Source organism: Sturnus vulgaris, chromosome 25, assembly GCF_052056855.1.
Source record: "Sturnus vulgaris isolate bStuVul1 chromosome 25, bStuVul1.hap1, whole genome shotgun sequence".
Lineage (NCBI taxonomy): Eukaryota > Metazoa > Chordata > Aves > Passeriformes > Sturnidae > Sturnus > Sturnus vulgaris.
The window spans coordinates 6,503,779-6,528,860 of NC_142267.1; the positions used below are offsets into that span (position 1 = coordinate 6,503,779).

The 25,082-nt window shown below is 47.0% G+C and overlaps 1 protein-coding gene across 6 annotated transcripts in view; it reads left to right on the plus strand.

The window, feature by feature from the left end:
• The window catches only part of UBR4 (ubiquitin protein ligase E3 component n-recognin 4), an 81,473-nt gene that overhangs the window by 9,963 nt on the left and 46,428 nt on the right, over positions 1-25,082 (plus strand). For 4 of the 6 annotated variants that reach the window (XM_088178963.1, XM_088178964.1, XM_088178965.1 and 1 more), the window contains exons 12-51: positions 123-222; positions 339-476; positions 958-1,075; positions 1,492-1,679; positions 2,245-2,404; positions 2,531-2,616; positions 3,583-3,752; positions 4,386-4,668; positions 5,267-5,399; positions 5,826-5,905; positions 6,403-6,531; positions 6,998-7,180; positions 7,355-7,477; positions 7,564-7,793; positions 8,432-8,556; positions 8,991-9,088; positions 9,210-9,367; positions 10,060-10,269; positions 10,830-10,931; positions 11,808-11,908; positions 12,086-12,284; positions 12,410-12,598; positions 13,077-13,140; positions 13,301-13,492; positions 14,095-14,165; positions 14,291-14,438; positions 14,888-15,115; positions 15,290-15,460; positions 15,559-15,741; positions 16,929-17,087; positions 17,668-17,820; positions 18,128-18,355; positions 19,142-19,299; positions 20,391-20,562; positions 20,699-20,900; positions 21,139-21,302; positions 21,498-21,714; positions 22,129-22,345; positions 23,661-23,693; positions 24,784-24,847. In XM_088178963.1, the coding sequence (XP_088035089.1) occupies positions 123-222; positions 339-476; positions 958-1,075; positions 1,492-1,679; positions 2,245-2,404; positions 2,531-2,616; positions 3,583-3,752; positions 4,386-4,668; positions 5,267-5,399; positions 5,826-5,905; positions 6,403-6,531; positions 6,998-7,180; positions 7,355-7,477; positions 7,564-7,793; positions 8,432-8,556; positions 8,991-9,088; positions 9,210-9,367; positions 10,060-10,269; positions 10,830-10,931; positions 11,808-11,908; positions 12,086-12,284; positions 12,410-12,598; positions 13,077-13,140; positions 13,301-13,492; positions 14,095-14,165; positions 14,291-14,438; positions 14,888-15,115; positions 15,290-15,460; positions 15,559-15,741; positions 16,929-17,087; positions 17,668-17,820; positions 18,128-18,355; positions 19,142-19,299; positions 20,391-20,562; positions 20,699-20,900; positions 21,139-21,302; positions 21,498-21,714; positions 22,129-22,345; positions 23,661-23,693; positions 24,784-24,847 (6,127 nt within the window). The remainder of the gene's footprint in view (positions 1-122; positions 223-338; positions 477-957; positions 1,076-1,491; positions 1,680-2,244; positions 2,405-2,530; positions 2,617-3,582; positions 3,753-4,385; positions 4,669-5,266; positions 5,400-5,825; positions 5,906-6,402; positions 6,532-6,997; positions 7,181-7,354; positions 7,478-7,563; positions 7,794-8,431; positions 8,557-8,990; positions 9,089-9,209; positions 9,368-10,059; positions 10,270-10,829; positions 10,932-11,807; positions 11,909-12,085; positions 12,285-12,409; positions 12,599-13,076; positions 13,141-13,300; positions 13,493-14,094; positions 14,166-14,290; positions 14,439-14,887; positions 15,116-15,289; positions 15,461-15,558; positions 15,742-16,928; positions 17,088-17,667; positions 17,821-18,127; positions 18,356-19,141; positions 19,300-20,390; positions 20,563-20,698; positions 20,901-21,138; positions 21,303-21,497; positions 21,715-22,128; positions 22,346-23,660; positions 23,694-24,783; positions 24,848-25,082) is intronic. The other 2 variants (XM_088178967.1, XM_088178968.1) reach the window with 1 other exon arrangement.

Consider the following 25,082-nt stretch of genomic DNA (forward strand, 5'->3'; position numbering starts at 1 on the left):
AATTCCAGTCCCGATTCTTGGAGAGAAGTTGTTGCCTCCAGTTTAGCAAAGCACTTTATTTAATATTTATTTATTTATTATTTTCCTCCTGAAATGACATTTTGTGTTTTCTGTTTCTGCAGGCATCAAGGGTTTGGGGTGCTTTCAGTGGTGCTGGCAAATCATGCCATCAAATTGCTGTCATCTCTTTTCCAAGATCTGCAAGTGGAAGCATTACACAAGGTATGCAGGTAGCACAGACATTGTCCTGAGACATTCTGCCTTCTCTGCTGATCACACTTGCAATTCTCCTACCAATTTCTCTTTCTTTCAATTCCATTTAAAATTCTGTCCTCCAGGGCTGGGAGAGCGATGGGCCTCCAGCAGTGCTGGATGTCATGGCTCAGAGCACGTCCATCCAGAGGATCCAGAGGCTCATAGACTCTGTGCCACTCACTAATCTGCTGCTGACTCTGCTCTCCACTTCCTACAGAAAGGTAAGAACTGGCACACAGCTGGAGAACTTCTGGAGCTGAGCCACTCCAGATTGTCACCACGTAACAAACTGGGGCTGTGCTGGAAACATACAATTCCTCTTTCAAAAGTCATCAGCCAGGGCCTTTCTTTTTCCTCTTTTCAGAGATGTAAATTCGACAAACTTGTGCTAATGGAAATGCACTTTTTTGTAAATTCAGTGGTATTTGTAATTTAGTGGGAAAATGAAAAGGCTTCATATTGGTAACATATGATTTTATATTAGAACTGTTACTTCAAGTGTTGCTTATAAGCTTGGTGTAGGTTGTTTATTTTCAATCATCCTGTGTAATTTTTAGCACAACCTAAGCCTTGAAAAACCGTTAATAAACTAGTTGGGACAAATTTGCTAGAAGAAAATTAAAAGGCATGAGGAAGTGACTGTTATTTTCAAATTGTCAACTTTCATAATCCTAAACTTTTCCTGGTTGTGCTGTTCTTCAGGCCTGTGTCCTGCAGCGCCAGAGGAAGGGCTCCATGAGCAGCGATGCCAGTGCCTCCACTGACTCCAACACTTACTACGAGGATGACTTCAGCAGCACTGAGGAGGACAGCAGCCAAGGTAACAGAGTTTGCAGCAGCTCAGGGTTTTACACTGCTTTGCACATTTAATGGAAGCCTAGCTACTGTGCTGTTGCTTTCTCTGACTATGACTTGTAACACTGAAAATACAGAGCAGTTTGTAAGGTCTGTGTGGCAGGAGCAGTGCTGACTGCACTCTTTTGTGTGAACTGAAGCCTGAGTAGCTGGGATTTGACAGTGTTTGCTTAAGAGGAGAGTGGAAATAATTTCTTTGTGTAAATTCCTGCTGGATTCTGTGAAAGAGCTTTGCCTTGTGATTCGGACAGAAAAGATGAAGATAGCAGACACCTTAAGGCCGCTCACTGAAATTCTGCTTTAGCTCTTTCTGAGGCTGGGTAGTTTTGTGAGGTATTTCCTTATAACAGTATGGGTTTGTTGTTCCTGCCTGTGTGCCAGATGACGACAGTGAGCCAATCCTGGGGCAATGGTTTGAAGAGACAATCTCTCCCAGCAAAGAGAAAGTGGCTCCACCACCACCCCCTCCACCCCCTCCTCTGGAGAGCTCGCCCAGGGTGAAGAGCCCCAACAAGCAGAGTGCTGGGGAGAACGGGAACATCCTGGCCAGCCGCAAGGACCCCGAGCTGGTACGGCCGGAGCTGGGCCCGGGGAGCTGGGGGGGCTCGGGGCGGGCACTGCTGGGCCCTGGCACCGTGTGCTGCCAGGAACAGCTGGGCAGCCTCCCTAGGAAATGGCAGCTGATTCTGGTGCACTGCTCAGGGGAATCAGGGAGTGTCCTGGCTGGGGAAGAGGATGTTTTCTCTCCTGTCAGATGGAGTGGCTCAGGATTTGTTGCTGCCAGGGAAGCAGAGGCTGGAGATTGTATCTGTTTGGGTTACAGAGAGAGAGGGAAAATGGGGGCAGAGCTGCAAGTGACATGATAGAATGCTTCTAGCTCCAACTCTCTTGGGTAAAGACAAAAATAAATACTGCAGGGGAGAAGTTGGAGGCCTCCAACCTTCTCAGAGAGTTCTGGAATCAGTCCTGGTCCAGCCCACAGTGCAGGGGGCTGGATTGCCATGAGTGCACCTTTCCTCCACTGCAGAGGGGAGGCTTAAGGGACTTGATTTATTTTGCTGGTGGCTTAGTTTTTGTTTAATGTTGTTCCTCTGCTTTTGTTGCTTCTATAGCGTGTTTCTCTTTTCTTTTCAGTTTTTGAGCCTAGCTTCAAACATTTTGAACTTTATCACTTCTTCTATGCTGAACTCCAGGAATAACTTCATCCGCAACTACCTGAGCGTGTCCCTGTCGGAGCAGCACATGGCCACGCTGGCAAGCATCATCAAGGAGGTGGACAAGGATGGCCTGAAGGGTGAGTGAGCAAACCTTTCTGTAGAGCACTACAGCTCAGAGGTGTCTTTTGTTTTTAGCTTCTTGACAAAGTTTTAAATACTGGAGAACAAAGGTAGTAAAATAGCTTTCGATCCCTGTCTTACAGGCACGTCAGATGAGGAGTTTGCTGCTGCTCTGTATCACTTCAACCATTCCTTGGTGACCTCAGATCTTCAGTCCCCTGCCCTGCAGGTAAGCTGGGATTGAATGCATAAATAAAATGAATAAATGTTGGTGTCTGTTTATTCCTCTGTATGGGTTCTCCACACCTTGAGTAGTGTATTGGTTGTTCCATTTGGCCTTGAGTGTATTCTACAAAAAGAGGTTGGAATATTTTGAGTCCTGTGTTTTGAATGACCTTTGCAATCACCCAGCACAAAACATCCTGCACGGTGTAAACTTAACATCTAGAGTTCAGACTTTGAAGGGGATGAAAGCTGAGAAGGAAATTGGTTTGTATGTTTTGTCTTGGAGAGTTGCCTCTATACATGAGTTTATCAAGAGACATTCCTACAGGTTTGCTCTGCTGTCAGGACTGATGCCAAAAGGCCTTGGAATTTCTCAGGAGATAATCAAATTAATCCTTTTGCTTTCATGTCTTAACTTTGTAGCCTCTAGGTTTCTTTGCTGGGTCATGGGCTGACCTGACTTAACCCTGTCATGGAGGTTATGAACCTGCTTCACCCATCACTGAATTCAACCCCTGTACTTTGTGGGCTGTTTTCTACTGTATTTAAAACACTGTTGTTTGTTAATTTTTAAAAGCAGTTAGACTTCTCATCAATCTGCCTTTTTACTATACTTGTAAAGAAGCAAATATTGCTGTAATCAGTCAAAAGGTTCTTCTTGGAGATTAACAAATAGTGAACACAGCAGCACAATCTCTCCTGCTCTGATATTGCAGTGAATGAGAAAAGCTCACTGGTGCCATTTTTTCTGCATTGGTGTTGAAACTTCGTTGTGTTTAAGTGGCAAAGTGACAGCACTGAGTGTCCCTCAGTAGCTCTGCCCTGTATCTGAGACAGGAGAGGCACTGCTGTGTGAGCAGAGCTGAGAGCCTTGCTATTTATTGTCATCTATATGCTCAGATCATACTTTTATTAATTAAAACATCAGACAGGACTTCCCTCTTTCCAACAAGCCCCTGTTTTGTTCCAGAACACACTTCTCCAGCAGCTGGGAGTTGCTCCTTTTTCTGAAGGTCCGTGGCCTCTCTACATCCACCCTCAAAGTTTGTCGGTGCTGTCCCGACTCCTCCTGATTTGGCAGCATAAAGCCAGTGCCCAGGGAGATCCTGATGTTCCAGAATGCCTTAAAGTCTGGGAAAGGTGAGATCATTTTATGTTAAGCTATAAATCAATCATCTCTTACCTCTCTCATTTCCTGTCAAGTGAAAATTCTGTGGCCCCAGCGTTCCAAGTGTGTGTTCCCCGGTGTGGGAGGAGCAGAGGGTCAGTCTGCTGTGCTGGGGAATCCTCTACCCAGAGCCCAGGAAATGAGACCAGGAGTTAGGGGGGAGGAGGCTGAATTGTAGCAAGGCTGGCTGAAAAATGGGAAAGAGAATCTCTTATTTTTCAGCAGGTTTCTGGTAGGTCCTGTTAGGATGATGCTGAGATTGTTCCTCTCTGCCATTAGCTGGCTTTCACTGATAGGGTTTAGGTGATTTAAAGCTCTAATGGACAGCCTTTCCCAGGGAGCAGGTTTGAATCACCCCTTCTCCATTTGAATGATTGTTCCTGTTTCCCACTAAATATATTTATATTTGCCATTGATTTTAATTTACTTTAAAAAGTAGTTTTTACTGCTCACACAGGCTCATTCCAATACATAATATAGTGAACATTTGTGAAATTAGTATTAAAACAGTAAGCAGAAAAATATAATTACTTCTAGTTAAAGAGATTTTAAGGAAGGATCTCAGAGGAAAACTACACTTGACAAACTTCCTCTCCTGTTGCCAGGTTTGTGGGCACCCTGAAGCAAAATGCCTTGCAGGGGACTCTCCCCAGTGACACAGAAGATCTGAATGTGGAGCATCTCCAGCTGCTGCTGCTCATTTTCCACAATTTCTCAGAGAGGGGCCGCAGGTCCATCATGATGCTGTGTATCCAGACCATCGTGGAGCTGACAGCAAACATGGAGACCCAGCAGAGTTCTGTGCCTCTGATCGTGGCACGGCTGCTCCTGGTGTTTGACTACCTGCTCCACCAGTATTCCAAGGCCCCCGTGTACCTGTTTGAACAGGTGAGATTTGGACATGTGGATACTGAATTGGTCACCCAGCAGGAATCTGTAATGGACAATCATTTGGTGTGTTTTTTCCATGACCCTTGTGAGTAAATCAGTTTTGATGTTGTTACCAAACTTCAGAGTTCCAAGGAATGATAAATTGTCATGGTTGGTTCCTAGCAGCAGGTTCAGTTGGGGTGTAAATTCCTGGTGTGACTGAGGTCTTAATAAATCCTAGTAAGGACAGAATGATTGTCCCACCATGTCTTTAAAATCTTGAGTATTTAACTGTTTATTTCACTAATACCTTTTGTACTTCCTTGCCTTAGTGTTTCTGTGTGGAGATTTTTGGCACTGTCCTCATTAATGGGATGAGATGGTGCTTTGTGCCTGGCTTTTCCAATTGTGGGAAGCTTGACCATGGATTTAAACTGCTCAGTCCAGAATAAAAACCATCAGGGAGGGTCCAGGGCTTCCCCCAGGAGAGTGGAATGTTGTGTTTTGAAGAGGACTGTTTCTATTTTGTGTTACTTTCTCCGTGGGGTATTTTCCCCCTACCCCTCAGTGACAAGGATGCCATAGCTGGGTTTTTGTTTGATTTTTTTAAATTCAGGTCCAATATAATTTGCTGACTCCACCCATTGGCTGGGTCAGTGGGTCCCAGGACAGCAGCAGACGAACGTCTGTCCCACTTTATCATGGCTTTAAAGAAGTGGAAGAAAACTGGACCAAACACTGTTCATCAGGTAAGATGAATTCCTTACATTCAAAGGATTTTTTTCTTCCAAGATTTGCTTTTATAAATAAATGAGAGCCTTTTCTGTGCCTTGGTTTGGGCAGCTTTTCCTGCTTTTTATGGCCATAGTTACAATAGGTAAAAATACATCTCATAGTGCAAGAACTGTTTTATTTAAAAAAATTTAAAGTTGTTCTCTTCTAGACGTGTTCAGCAAGTAATTAAAAATATGTTTATTTACCAGGATTGTAGAGGTAGGAAAGCTTTGGCTGCCTATACCACAGGTTAGAGCATCTCTAGTGTGTCATGGAGCTGGCTTGGAATCTGGTGATGGTCATACAGTGGAGAAGGTTGTGGGGATGGAGGAGAGAATATAACACAGTGTGTCCTGTTTAAACTGCCACTTTGAAGGTTGTTTTTTGTTCTCACATTTCAGACTCTGCTCCACAGCCCAGGTTCTACTGCATCCTGTCTCCAGAAGCTTCTGAGGATGATCTGAACCGTCTGGATAGCACGGTATGGCACTGCTAGTAGCCTTTGTGGAGGGCCATGGGGGTTTGCCAAGTGCCAAGGAAAACAGACAAGAAGGAAAGACTTGATTATAAAGAGGGACCAGGAATCTTTCACTAGGTGGAGAAAAGAGTGGCCAGATAAGATCACATGGGATTCCTTCTTACCCCTAGTTGGATGTCAGGGCAGTCACTGTGAAAAGTTGGTGAAGATCTGTTGTAGTACTTGCAGGAATGCTTGGGATTCAGACAAAGACACGTGACATTAGAGTTGTTTTCTCATCACTTTGCTCCAGGTTCTCCCTGGGTTTTGTTTCCTCACTAAATTTGTTATCACCAGAGTTATGGGCTCTCTCTCCTGACTGCTCCTTATCCCCAGTCCATTAATCTCAGTCCTAACAGAACCTCTCCCTGAAGTTTATTTTGCAAGGTTTTGGGCTGTGGGTATTCTGAATACTTAAAGAGCTTTGCAAAGCAAAGGTTGTGATCTGTCATCTCCTGCAGGTTTGTGAGGTCCTGTTCTCCAGGGCTGCAAAGTACGATGAGCTCTACACAGCCCTCACCTCGTTACTGGCTGCTGGCTCCCAGTTTGATACACTCAGGAGGAGGGAGAACAAAAATGTCACTGCACTGGTAAGATTGTCTTGCTGGTTTTGCTGGAATCTTGCTGTCCTGTTGATGTTGAGCAATAACAAGTTTTCAAACTTAGTATTTTCGGGCAAAGTATTTAACTGAAGTATTTTGAACTGTGCTTGGAGTAACTAGGAACTTAAAAATCTCATAACTAACCATATGTTTGTGGGGCTGCACATCTGCTTGAGTTTTTCATTTATAATGTGCTTCAGTCGTGCTATAAGTCCATGGTAATTCCAGGAGGTGTGGCTAGAACACGATTAAACAGGAGAAAATGGTATCATTTTTCCTTTTTCTTTTCTCTCTCCTGTGTTCCATATTTTATTGTTCAATATGACAGAAACTCAGTCCAGAATGTGTCCATCTGATTTGGCACGTCTGCAGGAGTGTGGAGGTATTTCAGTAGCTGTAGTGATGGAAACTGCAATCTTTCTGTACTAATTTTTCCAACTGTTGCTCTGTTCAGGAAGCCTGTGCCCTTCAGTACTACTTCCTGATCCTGTGGCGGATCCTGGGGATTTTGCCTCCCTCCAAAAGCTACATGCACCATTTGGCCATGAACACCCCTGAGATGAGTGACTGTGACCTCCTGCACACCCTGCGCTGGTCCTCCCGCCTGCAGATCCCCTCCTACGTCGTGTGGATCAAGGTACAGCCCCAGCTCTGTGGGTGTGGGGGTAGTGACAGTGACAGTGTCCATGTCAGCCCCTCCATGCTGACTGCACGTGGGATTTGTTTTGGGGGAACTCGTGCCTATCTTTTCTAAACTGGTTCATTCCAGAACCAGTTCAAGTATGATGGATGTGGGTTTTGGCATTTGTAGGATCACCTTATCAAGCAGGGCATGAAGGCTGAACATGCTGCTCCTCTCATTGAACTGACCTCCAGCAAGTGCATCTCAGTGAAGTACGATGTGGAAATAGCAGAGGAATACTTTGCTCGCCAGGTGAGCTGTGGGACTGCAGCTGGGTACACAAACTTCTGCTTCTGTGGGATGATCTTCACTTACTGTTCCATCTTCTATATTTTCAGATCTCTTCTTTCTGTGCTGTTGACTGCACAACCATTCTCCAGCTGCATGAAGTCCCCAGTTTACAATCCATCTACACCCTTGATGCTGCAATCTCCAAAATCCAGGTTTCTCTAGATGAGCACTTTTCCAAGTTAGCTGCAGAAACTGATCCTCAGAAGTCCTCAGAGATAACCAAGAACCTCCTCCCTGCCACACTGCAGCTCATTGACACTTATGCTACTTTTACCAGGTACAGTCTTTGGGATTTCCAGCAGGAATACAATTTCCTGCTGTGCTTTGGGCTTTCTCTGATTTCCTGTGTTGTTTTCTTAGAAGTGCCTGGGAGTTTTAAAGTTCTGAGTAATTACTTTATGTGCTCTAGAGAGTCCATTGCTTTAGAAGAAGAATAACAAGTAGCTTGTCAAAGCCATGTGTGGGACTTCGTTGTTTCTGAGTAGCCTCCTTGTCTGCTCTTCCAAGGCTTCCTTGCAAGTTTGCAAAACCAGCTTTTCCTCCAAAGAAAAAACACCCTTTAGGACAGTGCTACTTAAGGTTATTTCTCTGGGATAATACTGAGGCTGTCAGACCATCAAGAAAGAGAGGGGGCTTAATTCTTACATTAAAAATCTAAATTCTTCTAAACTCTCGTTAGAACCTGTGAAGAAGAAAGCAAAAGTAAATCAGCTTTTTCTTTTTGGGCACTTCTCCTGCTAAGTAGCTTAGAGGGGATAAAAGCCCAGAACTCCCTTAGTGGTGTGAGATTGAGGTGTGGGGCAGAGCTTGAGAAGTGGTGTTTTATCTGTCACATTGACACACTGAGCTGTGAAGTGCAGAGCTGTTGCTGAGGTAAATGCCCTCCATCCATCCATCCACCCATCCCTCCTGCAGGTCGTACCTGCTGCGGAGCCTGTCAGAGGAGGGCTCCTCGGACAGCAAACCCTCCGAGGAGAAGCTGCGGGGCTACGCCGCCGTCCTGGCCATCGGCTCCAGCCGCTGCAAGTCCAACACTCTGGGTGAGGGCCAGGGCACTGCTGGGGTCAGGGCGCCTCCCCCTCTGAGTGAATCTTTCCACAATGCTTCCAATCCCCAATTTCAAAGTGATCTCCACCACTGTTCAAACGAATGAGTTGTGCTGCCAGCAGCACGCTGCAAAGTCTCCTCAGTATCCTACTGACAGTTGGGCAAACCTTGAAAGGGTCATTATCGTGTGGGCTCCTCTGCATTAGTGAAATGTTTTAGTAACCATATTGGAGCTTGTGGCATGGAATAACAAGGGGGACTATGAGGGGTTGGTATGCTGGAGACTTCTGTGAATTAGTATTTGTGCCATGTTTTCTGCAATTTTAATGAAGTGAAAGAAGCTGGGATGCTTTTAAAGACTTAGGGATGATTTAGACTTGTAGACCTATGAATTTATTCAGTGCCTGATTGTTCTGTGTAACTGCAGGTCCAACCCTTGTCCAGAACTTGCCATCAGCTGTGCAGACCCTGTGTGAATCCTGGAACAACATCCACACCAACGAGTTCCCCAACATTGGCTCATGGGTGAGTGCAGCCTCAGGGCCTGATCTGGTGTGAGTGCAGCTGCAGGGATTGCTGGCCATGGGGGCAGCGTGTGGCTCTGTCCCAGACCCAGGCTCTGATGTGTCTGTGTGTCCCTCCCCAGCGCAACGCCTTTGCCAACGACACCATCCCTGCAGAGAGCTACATCAGTGCCGTGCAGGCTGCCCACCTGGGCACCCTCTGCAGCCAGAGCCTGCCCCTGGCAGCCTCCCTGAAGCACACCCTGCTGTCCCTGGTCAGGCTCACTGGGGATCTCATCGTGTAAGTCAGGCCTTTTGTTCCACTGTGTGTTCCACTCACTGCTGGCTGCTTTGCTCTGTGTCCTCCAGGGCTGACTTCAGGCTCTGTCTGTGCAGCACTTACTGACCTGGTGCTGCTTCTGTCCTAAACCTTCCAGTTCACAGTTCCAAATACCAGATGAATGACAGAGTTTTTCTGTCTTCCTGTGGTGTCTCCAAAAGTCGAGCTCCCTGAAGGAAACCTTTTTGTCAACTATGGACTTGAAGAAACTGGGATATAAACTGACACATTGTGGATCAAATTAACTCATTTGTGTTTTGCTATCATTCATTTGTGTGAAGTTTTTAATGTGTAAGGAAAAGTGAAATGCCATTTTTTTTCCTTAGAGACTTAGTCTAAAATACTCTGGAACCAAATAGTAGTTGTTGACATTGCAGACAAGCCCCAAAGCTACAATATGTGATAGTGAGACTGTCTAGGCAGATGTTGTAACTCTGTATATGCAAAAGTGACATGTAGTATTTTCCAAAGGGTGACTGTTTTTCTGAGGGGGAGAATAGCTGGGCCAGTGTTTTTATCCCACCTTTCCAAAAAGGGTTTCATCACTGACTCCAGCCAGAGCTGTGCCTCACTGAATGTGAATTCTGGTTTCCAGTAGGGATGATCTTCGATACCTCGTGTGGAGAATTAATTTGTGTCCTTTTCTTTTCAAGCTGGTCAGATGATCTGAACCCACCCCAGGTGATCCATTCCCTGCTGCCCCTCCTTCTGGAGACCAGCACAGAGAGTGTGGCAGAAATCAGCAGCAACTCCCTGGAAAGGATCTTGGGCCCGGCAGAGTCTGATGAATTCCTGGCACGTGTTTATGAGAAGTTGATCACAGGGTGCTATAACATTCTGGCCCATCACTCTGACCCAAACAGGTAACAGAGCTGTGGGGAAAGATTGGCTACAGCAGGGTTGGTTCTGGAACAGAAAAAAAATCAGTTTATTTTTAGCTGATGAAAGCTTCTGTACTTGTGTGTACGTATATTGTAAATATGAGATATATTATTCACATTACCAGAATTGTGGAGTGGGGATGAGAGCAAGAGAGAATGGGGAGGAGTAACACTAGAAGAGACTTAAAGTGTGAAAAGAGCAGGTCTTTATAGGAATTTGTGTATGAGGTGTCTGAAAGGCCTGGATTATTTTAGGTTTCTGACTGGGACTTACCTTACAGCCAGTGTCCCTTACATCATGTGTCCCTTTGTTCTAACTTGGTGAATTTGTTGGTGTTTATGTAAAGTTGTTCATCACTTGTTTTTCTCTTGTCTCTTGGAAGAAGAGCTGCTTTCAATTGGTGGAAAATTTACTGGAATTGTAATGGCAGATAGATCACTTCTGGCCTCTCAGAACTGTTGTGATTGTTGAAATTGTTTATAGATGTTCCTATTTGATTCTCATGTATTTGATCCCTATCTATTCCTCTTTTAATCCTCAGTGGCCTGGATGAGTCCATCTTGGAGGAATGTTTGCAGCATCTGGAGAAACAGCTGGAGAGTAGCCAGGCCAGAAAAGCCATGGAGGAATTCTTTTCAGAAAGGTGATGTCACCACTGAAGTTGTAGCCCAAGGACTTCGTTTCTTGTCCTCTTTCTGTTAACTTGTCACTGTAGATACCAAGATGTTAATGCCATTGTGTAGGAAAATACAGACTCTGTAAAGCCAGGATATCCTTCAGGCAGTGCAGGAGAGTGGGAAGAGATTCTGGGAGGGAGAGGACCTGAATCTTTGTCCAAATGAAATACTCAGTGAGGCCTCACAGTGATGGTCAGTGGAGAATCTTGCAGGGTGATTGTTCTGTCAGAGCAGCTTTCTGAGAGATGCTGTTCCATAAGGCACTTACAGACCAAGCTGCAAAATCCCAAATTCTCTCAGTGCTTCTGTGGGGCCACAGGTTGATAATTTTAAGGGTGGGGGAGGGGGATTGGCCTGACTTAGAATCATAAAGACAAATAATGCTGGCAGCAGCCTAGAACAGCTGTGATAGAAACAGCCTGGCACAACCAGAGTGTTCTGAGTATGAGGTGAACAAGAGGAAGGGTTTCTCCAGCACAAAGCTGACCGTTGCCTGGTTTTCTCTCTACCTGGTGAAAGCTCAGAATGAAAGCAGCCTCATGGCTGTATTGTTAATATGGAAGGGAAAGATAGGCAAGAAAATCTTGACTTTTGTTTTGGAGCCAGTTCAGGCCCTTTTGTGACTGGATATGTAGAGAACACTGAAGTGAGGAGTCCATTTATGAGTTTTGGTCTGAGCTGGGTTTGCTGTTTGGCTGAGAGCACTTTCTGTGGTCTGGCTGCTGAGCAGCATTAACACAAACTCCTGCCAGTCTGAAACGTGAGGGCAGAGGGAAGTGGAGCCAGTGGAAAAGGGGAATGGGCTGCTTTTTACAAAGCTGATTTCATTCTCCCCTCTACAGTGGAGAACTGGTGCAGATCATGATGGCGACAGCCAACGAGAACCTCTCAGCCAAGTTCTGTAACAGGGTGCTGAAATTCTTCACCAAGCTCTTCCAGCTGAGTAAGTGCCAGTGGGATCTCCTCCATCCTGCCTTTTTCACTTCATGCTGAAGTGAGATTGGAAGGTGCTTGGAAGAAAAGCTGTGGGAGGGAGTGTCACAGGCTCAGGCTTTCAAGGAAAGCCATTTTCACACGTGTTCCTTGGAGCATCTGTCACTGACAGTAACTTTCCCCCCAGCTGAGAAGAGCCCCAACCCCAGCCTGCTGCGCCTCTGTGGCTCCCTGGCCCAGCTGGCCTGCGTGGAGCCCGTGAGGCTGCAGGCCTGGCTGACCAGGATGACCATGTCCCCACCCAAGGACTCAGACCAGCTGGATGTGGTGCAGGAGAACAGGCAGCTCCTGCAGCTCCTGACCACGTACATTGTTCGGGAGAACAGGTAAAGCACAGCCGTGGTCCTGTTGTGTGTGTGCTCTGTGTTCCTCTTGTTCTCTAGAACAGTCTCATGTGAGTTGCTGCTGGTTCTTTGTGGTACCTGTGTGAAACTCTCCTCTTTTTGCTCAGCCAAGTGGGGGAAGGCGTGTGCACTGTTCTGCTAAGCACTCTGATACCAATGGCAACAGAGATGTTGGCCAATGGGGATGGCACGGGCTTTCCTGAGCTGATGGTCGTCATGGCAACTTTGGCCAGTGCAGGACAAGGGGCAGGACACCTCCAGCTTCATGGTGCTGCTGTGGACTGGCTGAGCAGATGGTAAGAGTGAACTCTGTACTGCTGATTCTTCATTTGTGGGAGATTTTTTATTTATTTTCTGGTGTTTTGGGGACAGAAATTTGTGTTTACAGATACTCCCTTCTCTCTTAGTTTATTGTTTGTTGGTTGGGATATAAAGTGTCTGAGGGAGGCTGATCTGTGTCCGTCTGTTCCAAACAACCACTTTTTTTTCTTTACTCTAAATGGTTTAATTAATGCATTTATACATTCCGTGTTGTTAATCTAAAGCAAAGTGAATGCTTGAAGTTGTTGGTCAGGACTGAGTTTATACTTCCCAAAGGCTGTCAGCTGGAGTGAGGGGTTTTGGGCTCCTCATTCCTGGAAATGTTCCAGGCCAGGTTAGACAGGGTTTGGTCCAACCTGGGATAGTGGAAGGTGTCCCTGCCCATGGGGAGGGCTTTAGGATCCCTTCCATCCTAAACCATTCTGTAGTAATTCCCAGTGTTCTGTGTTGCAGCAAGAAATACCTGTCTCAGAAGAACGTGGTGGAAAAAATGAATGCCAACGTCATGCAAGGGAAGGTAAGACTTGCAGAAATAACTCCCAGGCACAAGTTCAGCTCTCCTGGTTTGCTTGCACGTGGGAATTTTAAAGCAGTTTGGTCAGGGGTGACTGTCCTGTGTTCATGCCCTGTAGCAGTTATTGTGTTGCCTCTGATTTTCCTTGCCTTCTGCTCCGCAGCACGTGACAATCTTGGAGTGCACATGTCACATCGTGTCCTACCTGGCCGATGTGACCAACGCCCTGAGCCAGAGCGGCGGGCAGGGCCCCAGCCACCTGTCGGTGGATGGCGAGGAGCGCGCCATCGAGGTGGACTCGGACTGGGTGGAGGAGCTGGCCGTGGAGGAGGAGGACTCCCAGGCTGAGGACTCGGTAGGCAACGGGCACAGGGAATGCTGCAAAGGACAGGAGGGGTTATTTTACACCTCCCAAATCAATCAGTTTGTAAATGGAGATTTTGTGTTTATTCCTGATGAGCGACTGAGTGAAGGACCCTACATGTCAGGTCTGGAGGAGAGGATCTGTCATTCCTGCCTAGATGTGTTGACTTTGTCATATCAACAAAAGTTAAATATTTATTGTTTAAATTTTAAAAAATTATAATTTAAGAAATTGAATAAAATGGGTTTGTTCCTGCTGGATGGTGGGCAGTGACTAGTTTTTGTATCAGCAAGCAACTCAGATTAATACTTTTAAGTGCTTTGGGTGGTGAAAAAAAAGCTGTTAGAATGTGTTCTTTATCTTTTTGTATCAATGTATTTGTTACTGTTTCTTTTTCTTGTTAACCATTTCATATTACTACAGTGTGTCACCCTCTCTCCGTGTGGTTTGATACCAGCTGCCTTCTATCTCAGTGCTGCTAAAATTTGCTATTCCTAAAATGTACCTTTGGTGTCTGGGAAATTTATTCTGTGCGTGTACTTCACTGTAGCTGCAGTTATGACACCTTCCTAAAACAATTTTCTTCTGGATAGGATGAAGATTCTCTCTGTAATAAACTCTGTACCTTCACCATCACACAGAAAGAATTCATGAATCAGCACTGGTAAGACTCTCAAGCTTGTGTTCAGAGTTTCAGCCTGGTATTTCTGGCCATTGGGAAGGAAACCAGTGTGGTTTGTGAGCCTCAAGGCACTGCCTTTCAAAACTCACCTGGCTTATTTTGGGCAGGTACCACTGTCACACTTGCAAGATGGTTGATGGGGTTGGTGTTTGCACAGTTTGTGCTAAAGTTTGTCACAAGGATCATGAGATTTCTTACGCCAAGTACGGATCCTTCTTCTGTGACTGTGGAGCCAAGGAGGATGGCAGCTGCCTGGTAAATTCTTTATGTCTTCAGATTTCCAAGTCCTTTGCAATTTTCTGTTCTGCAGTAAGTTATGTCAGTATTTGAGTACGCAAGAGTGTTAAGACTTGAAGACTTTGACTTTAGAATGAACCCTTGGAATTTACAGCTTGCCTAGAAATTAATTTTTTTGCACCAAATAAGAGCATTGGTAGATCTGTGTCTAGTGACTCCTGGGATTCCACCTGCCTTTACAGAATTTGCTGCACACAAAGAACACCTTTTCCCATGTTTTCCACTAGCAGCAAATGAAATCATTATATCTTATATATGACAAGTTTTTAATCCTTGGGTGGAGAGTCATGTGCAGGATGTTGTTTCTTTAGAAGTGTGCTCTAATTGCTGCTCTTACAATCTATTCACTTCATCAGTAGCCAGGTTGAGCGTGGTTTGGGATTGTGGCTTTCCTCTGTCATTCCCAGGCATTGGTGAAGAGAACTCCCAGCAGTGGGATGAGCTCTACCATGAAGGAATCAGCGTTCCAGAGCGAGCCCCGCGTGCCCGAGAGCGTCATCCGCCACGCCAGCACGTCCCCAGCTGAGAAGGCCAAGGTCACCATCAGTGAGGGCAAGGGCCCCGACGAGGAAAAGCCCAAAAAGAGCAGCTTGTGCAGAAATGTGGAGGGCTGCCGAGAGGAGCTGCAGTCCCAGGTACAATTATCAGCTGCTAAACAGAGATGGGTTATGATGAGGATTTTGGGCAGGCTGGGTTGGTTATGAGCTGAGATGAGAGGGTCATAAAGGGTGTCAGGCTTTAAAAGCAGTTGATGTGCAGCTCCCATCAGGAGCACCTTGTTCCTCATTTGCCCAATCTGTTTCTTGTAGGCCAACTTCTCCTTTGCACCTTTGGTGCTGGAGATGCTGAATTTCCTGATGGACGCCATTCAGGTCAACTTCCAGCAAGCTTCAGCCATGGGCAGCAGCAGCCGAGCCCAGCAGGCTCTCAGTGAGCTCCACACGTTGGACAAATCAGTAGAAATGACAGATCAGCTGATGGTAGGAAACAAAAGGAATGAGCAGAGTGTGGATAGGGGGGAGTGGCTTTTAAACAGACACATTCCAGTGACACCCTTTGGATGCTTCCCCTGGCTCAGGTCCCGACCCTCGGCTCTCAGGAAGGCGCCTTTGAGAACGTGCGCATGAACTACAGCGGGGACCAGGGCCAGACCATCCGGCAGCTGATCAGCGCACACGTGCTGCGCCGCGTGGCCATGTGTGTGCTGTCCTCGCCCCACGGGCGCCGCCAGCACCTGGCTGTCAGCCACGAGAAGGGCAAGGTGAGCCCGGGGCTCCTGGGGACATGGAGCAGTGCTGGGGCTCCTGGGGACATGGAGCAGTGCTGGGGCTGCTGGGGACATGGAGCAGTGCTGGGGCTGCTGGGGACATGGAGCAGTGCTGGGGCTGCTGGGGACATGGAGCAGTGCTGGGGCTCCTGGGGACATGGAGCAGTGCTGGGGCTGCTGGGGACATGGAGCAGTGCTGGGGCTGCTGGGGACAGGGAGCTGTGCTGGGGCTCCTGGGGACATGGAGCAGTGCTGGGGCTGCTGGGGACAGGGAGCAGTGCTGGGGCTCCTGGGGACATGGAGCAGTGCTGGGGCTGCTGAGGGAAATGGAGCAGTGCTGGGGCTGCTGGGCTCCTGAAGGAAATGGAGCAGTGCTGGAGCTCCTGAGGGAAATGGAACAGTGCTGGAGCTGCTGGGCTCCTGAGGGAAGGGGAACAGCACTGGATGCACTGGGTTCCCTGGGAAAATGGAACAGTGTTGGGTTCCCAAGGGAAATTGAACAGTGCTGGATCTCTGGGTTCCCAGGGAAATAGAAACGTGCTGAGGAACAGACAGGACTGTGGTTTGTTCTGCCCATCCTGAGATCTTGTATGAAGTGTTGTGTAGCTTAGGGGAACCTCTTGTAGGAAAAATTCTTCAGGGAAAAGAGTTCCTACAGCAGGAACAGTGAGAACAACTCCCTGCCCTCACCCACCTCACTGCAGCTCCTGGAGAGGAGGTTGGAGTCAGGTGGGGTCCATGACTCAGTGAAAGGATAAGAGGAAGTAGCCTTAAGGTGTGCCAAGGAAGGTTCAGATTTGTTACTATAAACAAAAACTTGACTGCAAGAGTGGTTTGGCACTGGAATAAATTGCCCAGAGAGGTGGGGAATCACCCACTCTGAGGTGTTCAAGAGGTGTCAGGACCTGGCACTTGGGGATGTGGTTTAGGGGTGGTTATGGTGGTGCTGGCGTGATGGTTGGACTCAGTGATCTCATGGATCCCTTCCAGCCTTGATGATTCATTCTGTGGTTCTGATTCTGTAACTGTGGGGTCTGGAATTGAAATGCCTGGCTCCCCTCAGATACAAAGTCAGATAACTGAGTTCATTCTGTGCTTCTGATTCTGGAGCTGGGATCTGGATCTGAAGTGCCTGGCTCCCCTCATTCCAGCCAGATAACTGGGTTTGTTCTGTGGTGCAGATCACAGTGCTGCAGCTCTCAGCCCTGCTGAAACAAGCAGACTCCAGCAAAAGGAAACTGACCCTCACCCGCCTGGCGTCTGCCCCCGTCCCATTCACGGTGCTGAGCCTGACTGGGAACCCCTGCAAGGAGGATTACCTGGCTGTGTGTGGGCTGAAGGTAAGGGCCTGCCCAACCCTTTTGCAGGGAGCTGTAAACATCAGCTCAAAGCCAGCTCTCTTTGTTTCCTCTGAGGAGTTAATGCAGAGCTACCTTCAAAGTTCTGTCACTAATTCAGCTCCTGATTCACTTTTCTACTAGATAGATGAGGCAAAAGAAGCAGCACCTGTATGAGCAATGTAATTAATGAGACAGTGCCTCAAGTAGTATTTCTCAGTGTATTTTGTTTTAAGACAAGAGCCAAGGTTTAGTCATGTCAGACTTAGTGTGTTAAAAGTAGTCTGTAACAATTCGTGTTCTTTGGCAAGGACTCCTCTTTCTTCTGTTCTCCTAAATTTAGATTCAGCCTTCCCAGTGCAGAATCTACAGATGGTACTTAGCTGAGGAAAAGCTCCACTCTCTGTAGATCTTTTCTTTTCAAACCTTCGTGTCATTTCTCTTCAATGCAGGAAATTGAGATTTAGATTCTCTGAATCATTGTGTGCCATAAGAGAAATGCTGACTTTCAACTCCATTCTTGGCTTCAAATATTGATAAACACTTTCTTTTAATATTTAACCAATTTTCTTCATTACTCTAGGATTGCCATGTGTTAACATTCAGCAGCTCTGGATCAGTCTCTGATCATTTGGTGCTTCATCCCCAACTGGCCACTGGGAATTTCATCATCAAAGCCGTGTGGTTGCCAGGATCTCAAACAGAGCTGGCCATTGTCACTGCAGACTTTGTGAAGGTATGTCTGGCCATGAGCTATTGATGATACAGCTTCTGCCAGACATCAGAGTCTGGATCCTCAGGGAGTTACACGTGGGAGAATGTGATAATATTCTTAGAAATTGGAAATATAAATTTGGAATGTTTGGACTGTTTTGCAAGGAAAAGCAAACCCAAAGAATTCAAAGAGAAAAACAGCCCCAAACTGCAACATCTCATAGGGAGTCCCTCATCTCAGGTCTTGTTCATTTGCACTGTTTTGTATTGTAGCAATTAATTACTGCCTTGATGACTGTAGTTAATTATTTCCTTGGTTCTTCTCACAGATTTATGACCTCTCAGTAGATGCCTTGAGTCCAACTTTTTACTTCCTCCTACCGAGTTCTAAAATCAGGGATGTCACTTTCCTGTTCAACGAGGAAGGGAAGAACATCATTGTGATCATGTCCTCTGCTGGCTACATCTACACACAGCTCATGGAGGAGGCCAGCAGTGCCCAGCACGGGCCCTTCTATGTCACCAATGTGCTTGAAGTCAACCACGAGGATCTGAAGGTGCTGGTGACTTCCCTTTCTCTCTTTTTTTGTATCTTCCATTTGAAGGCAGAAGTTTCCTTCTTTTTTTTCCCCTTTTCCTTTTAAGCCCCCTGATCTAGATCAAGGAGCTTTCTCATTCCTCTAAAGAGAGAAATATCCTTGCAGTAAAAGGAGGTGGGGGTGAAAATTAAACCCCTTGATCCTTTCATCTAGAAAATGGAGCATGTTTTCCATGGCTGGCTCTGAAGTCATGCCCAGCAGGATTTCTCAGCAGGGAGATGGCTTCAGAGCAGTGCTGTTCTCAGAGCAAGGCACTCCAAAGGTGCAGGAGCAGAAGGGATAAATCACCATGGCTGGGGCTGGAGAGCTGCAGTCAGCCTTTGTTTCTAGTCTTGAGGGTGACCTTTAAAATCTCTCCAGTGTTTTTTACCCCATCCTGCTTCAAAACAGGAATAGATGGGAAGGAGGCCCTCAGGAAGAGCTTTTATGAGCTGGGCATGCAGGGAATGCTCCATGTGACACTGTCACACAGCGCTGAGGCTCACAGCTGCAGGAGCTCAGGGTGTTACCTACAGCCTCCGGGTGTGCAGGCTCAGCATCCCCTCCCAGAGCCTTTGAAGTGTCTGATGGATGAGTTCACCCAGGAGTTCAGCTTAGAAAATTGTCATTTAGGGCTCTGTTCTCTCACTGCTGGGGAGGAGGGGCGGCTTTGGGAATAATTCCATCGTAAATTTAAAAGCCTGACAGAGTGTTTGGGGATATTTGTGTTTATGTTAAATGTTGGCATTTCTCTGGATCCCCCAGGACAGCAATGGCCAGGTGGCAGGAGGGGGGGTGTCAGTCTATTACTCCCACGTGCTGCAGATGTTGTTCTTCAGCTACTGCCAAGGCAAATCCTTCGCAGCCACCATCAGCCGGGCCAGCCTGGAAGTGCAGCGGCTCTTCCCAATTAACATCAAGAGGTGAGGATCCTGGGGGACACTCTCTGTATTTTTATTCCTTCTTCTTGTAATAAATATTGCTAATTGTTTAACATCCTGGATCTGAATGGCCAAACCTTGTGGTGAAAATTCCCTGTTGGCTGATGATTTTTTGCTACTTTTCATGGTCCTTCTGCCTTAATGGACTTGGATGATCCTTGTGGGTTCCTTCCAGCTCAGGAGTTCTGTGATATCCCAGTTGCAGGATGATCAGAAACCAAAGCTGACTGTTTCAGCAGTGGGCCATGCATGCCTTTTGTCCTCCCAGCAGGGTTTCAGAGCAGAAAGGTGTGTGCAGAGCAGTGGAGCTGCACAGAGGGAGCTCCTGGAGGTGCTGGAACCGATGGGATTATCGGCCCTCGCCGGGGCAGCCGAGCAGGAAGCCTTTGTTTCCTTTCAGCACCACTGCTGCAGTGCACCTTGTGCATTGTGCATGTTCAGGCTGATTTTCAGACTCCCTTGGGGGAAACCAATCTCTTACTCTGTGAATGTGGCAAGGAAAAGACAGTTCTGTTGTGTTTTCTGATACCCAGTGCTGGGCACTCAGGCCAGACTCTGCACTGGCTTGACACAAAGCCACTGTCACGAGTGAGCTCTGAAGGAGGGTCAGGTTCCCAGAGCTCCTGAACTCCAGTTGAGTTTGGCTTAGTCCTTTTGCAGCTCTGTTTCCACTTTTTCCAGTGAACAGACACTGATTCTCCTGCATTGGTCTCTGCTTATTCCTGCTAGGTGTGTTGAAATGTGGAACTGTTCATTCATTCAGATAAAAACATTGCTGAAAGCCATTTATAAATTACCTCTTGGATTTGGGGCATAGAATGCAGCACTAAGCTAGTTTTTCCTCGTGTTTGCATGGTAGGGATCAGGGCTGAGGACTGGGATGCTCGTGTCTTCTGCCCACTCTGGTGACTGTGTCACGTTTCTCACCTGTAAACCAGACACTGTTCATCGATGCAGTGTTTGAGTCCCTGCTCAAGGACAAAGCTTTAACTGATTTGAACACAGTGAAATTTGTGTGGTTTTGCTTGTGCTGCTCCTTAAATGAATGTCATTGTGTCCTTTGTCTTTTGCAGTTCCAATGGTGGCAGTAAGACTTCTCCAGCCCTGTGTCAGTGGTCTGAGGTGATGAACCACCCTGGCCTGGTGTGCTGTGTCCAGCAGACCACGGGTGTCCCACTGGTGGTGATGGTGAAGCCAGACACTTTCCTCATCCAGGAGATTAAGACCTTGCCAGCCAAAGCAAAGGTTAGTTAGAGTTCTCTGTATTTTGATTTCTTGTTGTTCTATCGAGCAGATCTCTAGTCTTGGCAGCTTTTCTAATACAGAGAGTTTGTTCCTCCAAGCAAGAGTTGCCAAGCCCTTGCCTTGCCTTGCCTTGCAGATCCAGGACATGGTGGCCATCCGTCACACAGCCTGCAACGAGCAGCAGAGGACCACCATGATCCTGCTGTGTGAGGATGGCAGCCTGAGGATCTACATGGCCAACGTGGAGAACACGTCCTACTGGCTGCAGCCGTCCCTGCAGCCCAGCAGTGTCATCAGCATCATGAAACCCGTCCGCAAGCGCAAGGCAGCCGCCATCAGTAAGGGCTCCTCACATGACCTTTGTAACAATGGAGAGGCAGAGATTGATTAACATCATCTAAATACTTACAACATTCATTCTGACAATGACCTAAGTACTGGCTAAGTGGGTAAAATGTTTCTATAGATTTATAAAGAAATGCTTTCCAAAGGAGGCGAGTTGTTTTGCAGGTTTTTTACCTCAGCTTTCCCCTGTTTCAAACGTCTTTTGTCATAAAGATCTTTTTCCCTTTCTAGCAACTCGCACATCCAGCCAGGTGAACTTCCCCATTGACTTCTTTGAGCACAACCAGCAGCTCACAGATGTGGAGTTTGGAGGCAATGACCTGCTGCAGGTGTACAATGCCCAGCAGATAAAGCACCGCCTCAATTCCACGGGCATGTACGTGGCCAACACAAAGGTGAGTGGGGCAGTCTGGGGACTCTGGGCTTCCAGGTGATGTTATTGTTCATGTCGATACCATGCCTTGCCTTAATGAGTCTGCTTCGTTCAAATTACCCCCACAAATACTGTAATTCACTAAATAGTGCAGGCACCTCTGTCCAGAGTCCTTGGCTTCAGATGGAATTTTTGAGCTGTGAATTGTTCTCTGCAGCCTGGGGGTTTCACCATTGAAGTGACCAACAACAACAGCACGATGGTGATGACGGGCATGCGGATCCAGATCGGCACCCAGGCCATCGAGAGAGCTCCCTCCTACCTGGAGATCTTCGGGCGCACCATGCAGCTCAACATGACCCGTGCCCGCTGGTTCGACTTCCCCTTCACCCGGGAGGAGGCCCTGCAGGCTGACAAGAAACTCACCATCTTCAGTAAGGCTCTGTGCCCTGCTGCCTCTGACCAGCTGCTGGGTTGGTTTGGGTGGGATGAAGCTGCTTCACCTCACAGCAGGGAGTTCCCATCATCTGTTCGTTTGCCCTGATTGCAAAAACAGTCTGAGGGGGGAACCCTGAACTTTGATAACTTTATTTATGGTCATGATATATATATATAACCAAATATTACAGTTATTTATTGCTGCTGTGAATGAATGTTTAGTGTAGTTTAGCTCAATGATTTTATGCTGAGGCAAGAGAAGGAAAATCTCCTTGCAAAGGAGATTGCATTGTCAGGGGCTGTGTATTAATGACAGTGTAATTGCTGTCCTGGCCCTGTGAAACGAGACTGGCTTGTATCCAAAAGCAACAGTTTTCTCAGTTTTTAAGAAATTTCTCTCATTGCTACAGTTGGGGCTTCTGTGGATCCTGCTGGAGTCACCATGATGGATTCCATAAAAATTTATGGCAAAACCAAAGAGCAGTTTGGCTGGCCTGATGAGCCCCCCGAGGACTTCCCATCTGCTTCTGTGAGCAACGTTTGTCCCCCAAACCTCAACCAAGGGAATGGCACTGGGGACACCGAGTCAGCTGCCCCTGCTGCTGCCAGTGGGACTGTCCTGGAAAGGTATTTCCACAGTCTTTCCCTTATTTCTCCTTGGAAATGGGTTGTTGTTGTGGCACTTGTGTGCTTTTCCTAACCTGGAGAACTGCAGGGAAGTGAGTTGTTCTCACTGCCTTACACAGCAACAACTGTAAGCAGTGGTTATCTTGTAGGAGAGGTTGTGGTGGCTCTTGGTTGACCTGGGGCAGTAGATGGGTTGATCTGTGTGCTTGCTTTTGCTGCCTAGTTCATGTTTGAGCAGTCTCGAGGAGCTCAAAGCAATTTCTGCTGCCTTGGTACATTGTCTCATTTCAAGCTGGCCCTTTTTTGGTCTCTGGAGCTCACAAAGGTCAGGCCTCTCTGAAGTTAAGCTCAGTTTTGAGAAGGGCTTTGTGTGTGGCCCTGCATTAGACTCATGGCTCCCACCAACTTGCCTTGTAGCCCAGGTGCCTCAGGCTGAGCTGTTGTGCTGGGGAAGTGTTGGGTTTTCCCCCATATTCCTGCTGAGAGCCAAACCCCAAGGCTGACCTGGACATAAATTTAGTGTATAAACAGAACTTGTGTTCTTTCTTATGTCCACACTGTGTTTTTCTTTGATGTCATACAGTCTGTATCATAAGGGCTGTAAAAGCAGCAAGGACAGGAGGGAAGCAGCTCAAAGAGGAACTGGTGCTGCTGAAAGATGGGCATTTCAGAGGATACATGCACTGCTCAGCTGTGAGGAAGTGCTGGTTAAGTTTGTCTGACTGAAATTCTCAGATAAAGGCTTAGGGCTTGAAGTGCCAGTTAGGCCTAGTTGAAGGACCTCTTCAGCCATCTAATATTTTGTCTTATAGTTCATGGGATTTTTTTCCTGTGTTTATTTTCCCTTTTCTTCCCTCCTCTGCTGTGACATCCCCACAAGATGTCCCTCTCAGCACAGACATGTTCTCTGGTTTTCCAGAGCAGTGGGATTATATTCTAAAAATTCGGATATAAAAAAATTATTCTTCCTATTTGGTGCTACCTTCTGAATGGCCTCTGGGGTAGGAGCAGCTAATGGCAGGCAGGAGGCAGCTTTTCTATCCAAGTGTGGTGTCTGCACTCGAATTTAAGCCTGGGTGATGCTTTAAATGGTGCTTGGCTTCTCTGTGTGAGGTGACCTGGCTCATCTCTGTCTTTGTTTTGCTCCAGACCAGTGTGTGCTGCCTAGGTAGAAAAACCCTGCTTAGACTGACGCTCCCCTGGCTTCCTGATTTCCCCATTTAATTTGCCTTTTGCTTAGAATGTGTTCTAGGGAGTTTTTCTGTGAGCTTTACACATTTTTATTTTTTTTTCCTTTTTCTTTGCTCCCCCAAAGTTCTGACACTGAGTCCCTAACCACCCTGGACCGGTTAGTATGGCATCCTTTTCTCTGCACGAATGAGTGTGTGTCAGAGAGACAGAACACATGGTGTGGCTTTTGGTGACTGGGGTTTTTTTGTTTTCCAAGTGACATTTGCTTCTTTACATTCTGGTCATTGCATGGCAGATGGTTTAGCAAATGTAAAGATGAGGTTGTTTGCAGATTTTTGCTGTACACAGCGTAACTGTTGCTTATTTGACAGACTCCTCTCTGCTTTGTTCCTTCCTTGTGCCTTCTTGTCCCACTTCAGTTCCCTCCAAGCTTTATGAGGGTGGCTGTGGGGAGTGGGGTGTTACTTATCACCACCAGCCCAGGCAATTGTTCCTTCTACCTTCCAATCCTGCAGTGTTATTTTTCCCCTTAATGCTCTCTCTTCCCTGCTTTTTCCTGTATCTTCCTGCTCCTTCTGGTGTGTCAGCTGGCATCTCAGGTAGTTCTACCTGGGGGCATGGAGTGCTGCTACAGGGACTTTGCTGCCACTTGTAAATCAGGTTTTCCCTCGGAACAAGTGTTTCCCCAGCCTGCTTGAACCCCAGCATCCCTCTCTCGGGGTCACACCCAGTGCTCTGAGTTAATTTTCCTCTGGAGTATTTTGTGCTGAAACTCCAAATTGGAAAGAGCAACCTGTGTGGAAATAGCAAGCGAGTAGAACGTTGCTCCCTTGGCAAAGTCGGTTCCGCTTTTTCCCATGTGTCATAGCCAGCCTTGATCTGCAGTCATCTGTACGTCTGGGGGCCATGGTGAATTGGGACTGTCAAGACAATCCAAGTTATCCCTGCTGCAGGCTGCGTAAGGAAATGTTTTATCCTCTTTGGGAGAGAAAAGCCCCTGTCTTTCAGCTGTGGATTATTAAAGCAGTCCTAAGTTTGTCTGTGAGCGTGAGCCAGGTTTAACTCTGGTCTGTAACACAATGAAATGATATGCATGGTGCCTGTGGCAGGTTTTATCATGCTTTGATTTTGTACTTGGCATTCGTTAGCTGTCTCTGAGCTACTCATGACTGTAGCCCGCATAAAGCAAAGTGCTAAGGAGAGAGAAGGGTTGCTGTACTCAAGCCTGCTTTCCTCTCTCCCTCCAGGCTAGTAGTGAGTTCTTTAGAAGCGCTGGAAAGCTGCTTTGCTGTGGGACCAGTCAACGAGAAGGCAAGTAACTTTCTGAATACATTCCTGAGCTTTGGAGCTGGGGGAGGAGGGGCGAGCTCAGCACTACCTCCTGCAGCCCCGGGGGCCTGATAGGAGCAGAGCCATCCCTTTTGCTCAGAGCACTGATCTGAAAGTTGCCTTAGCCAAAAGCGTTTGAAACTAGTTTAGAATGACAATTGGCATTTGCATTTAGCGCTGGTGGGCTTTTTGTGCTTTGAGTGACCTCGTTTACAGA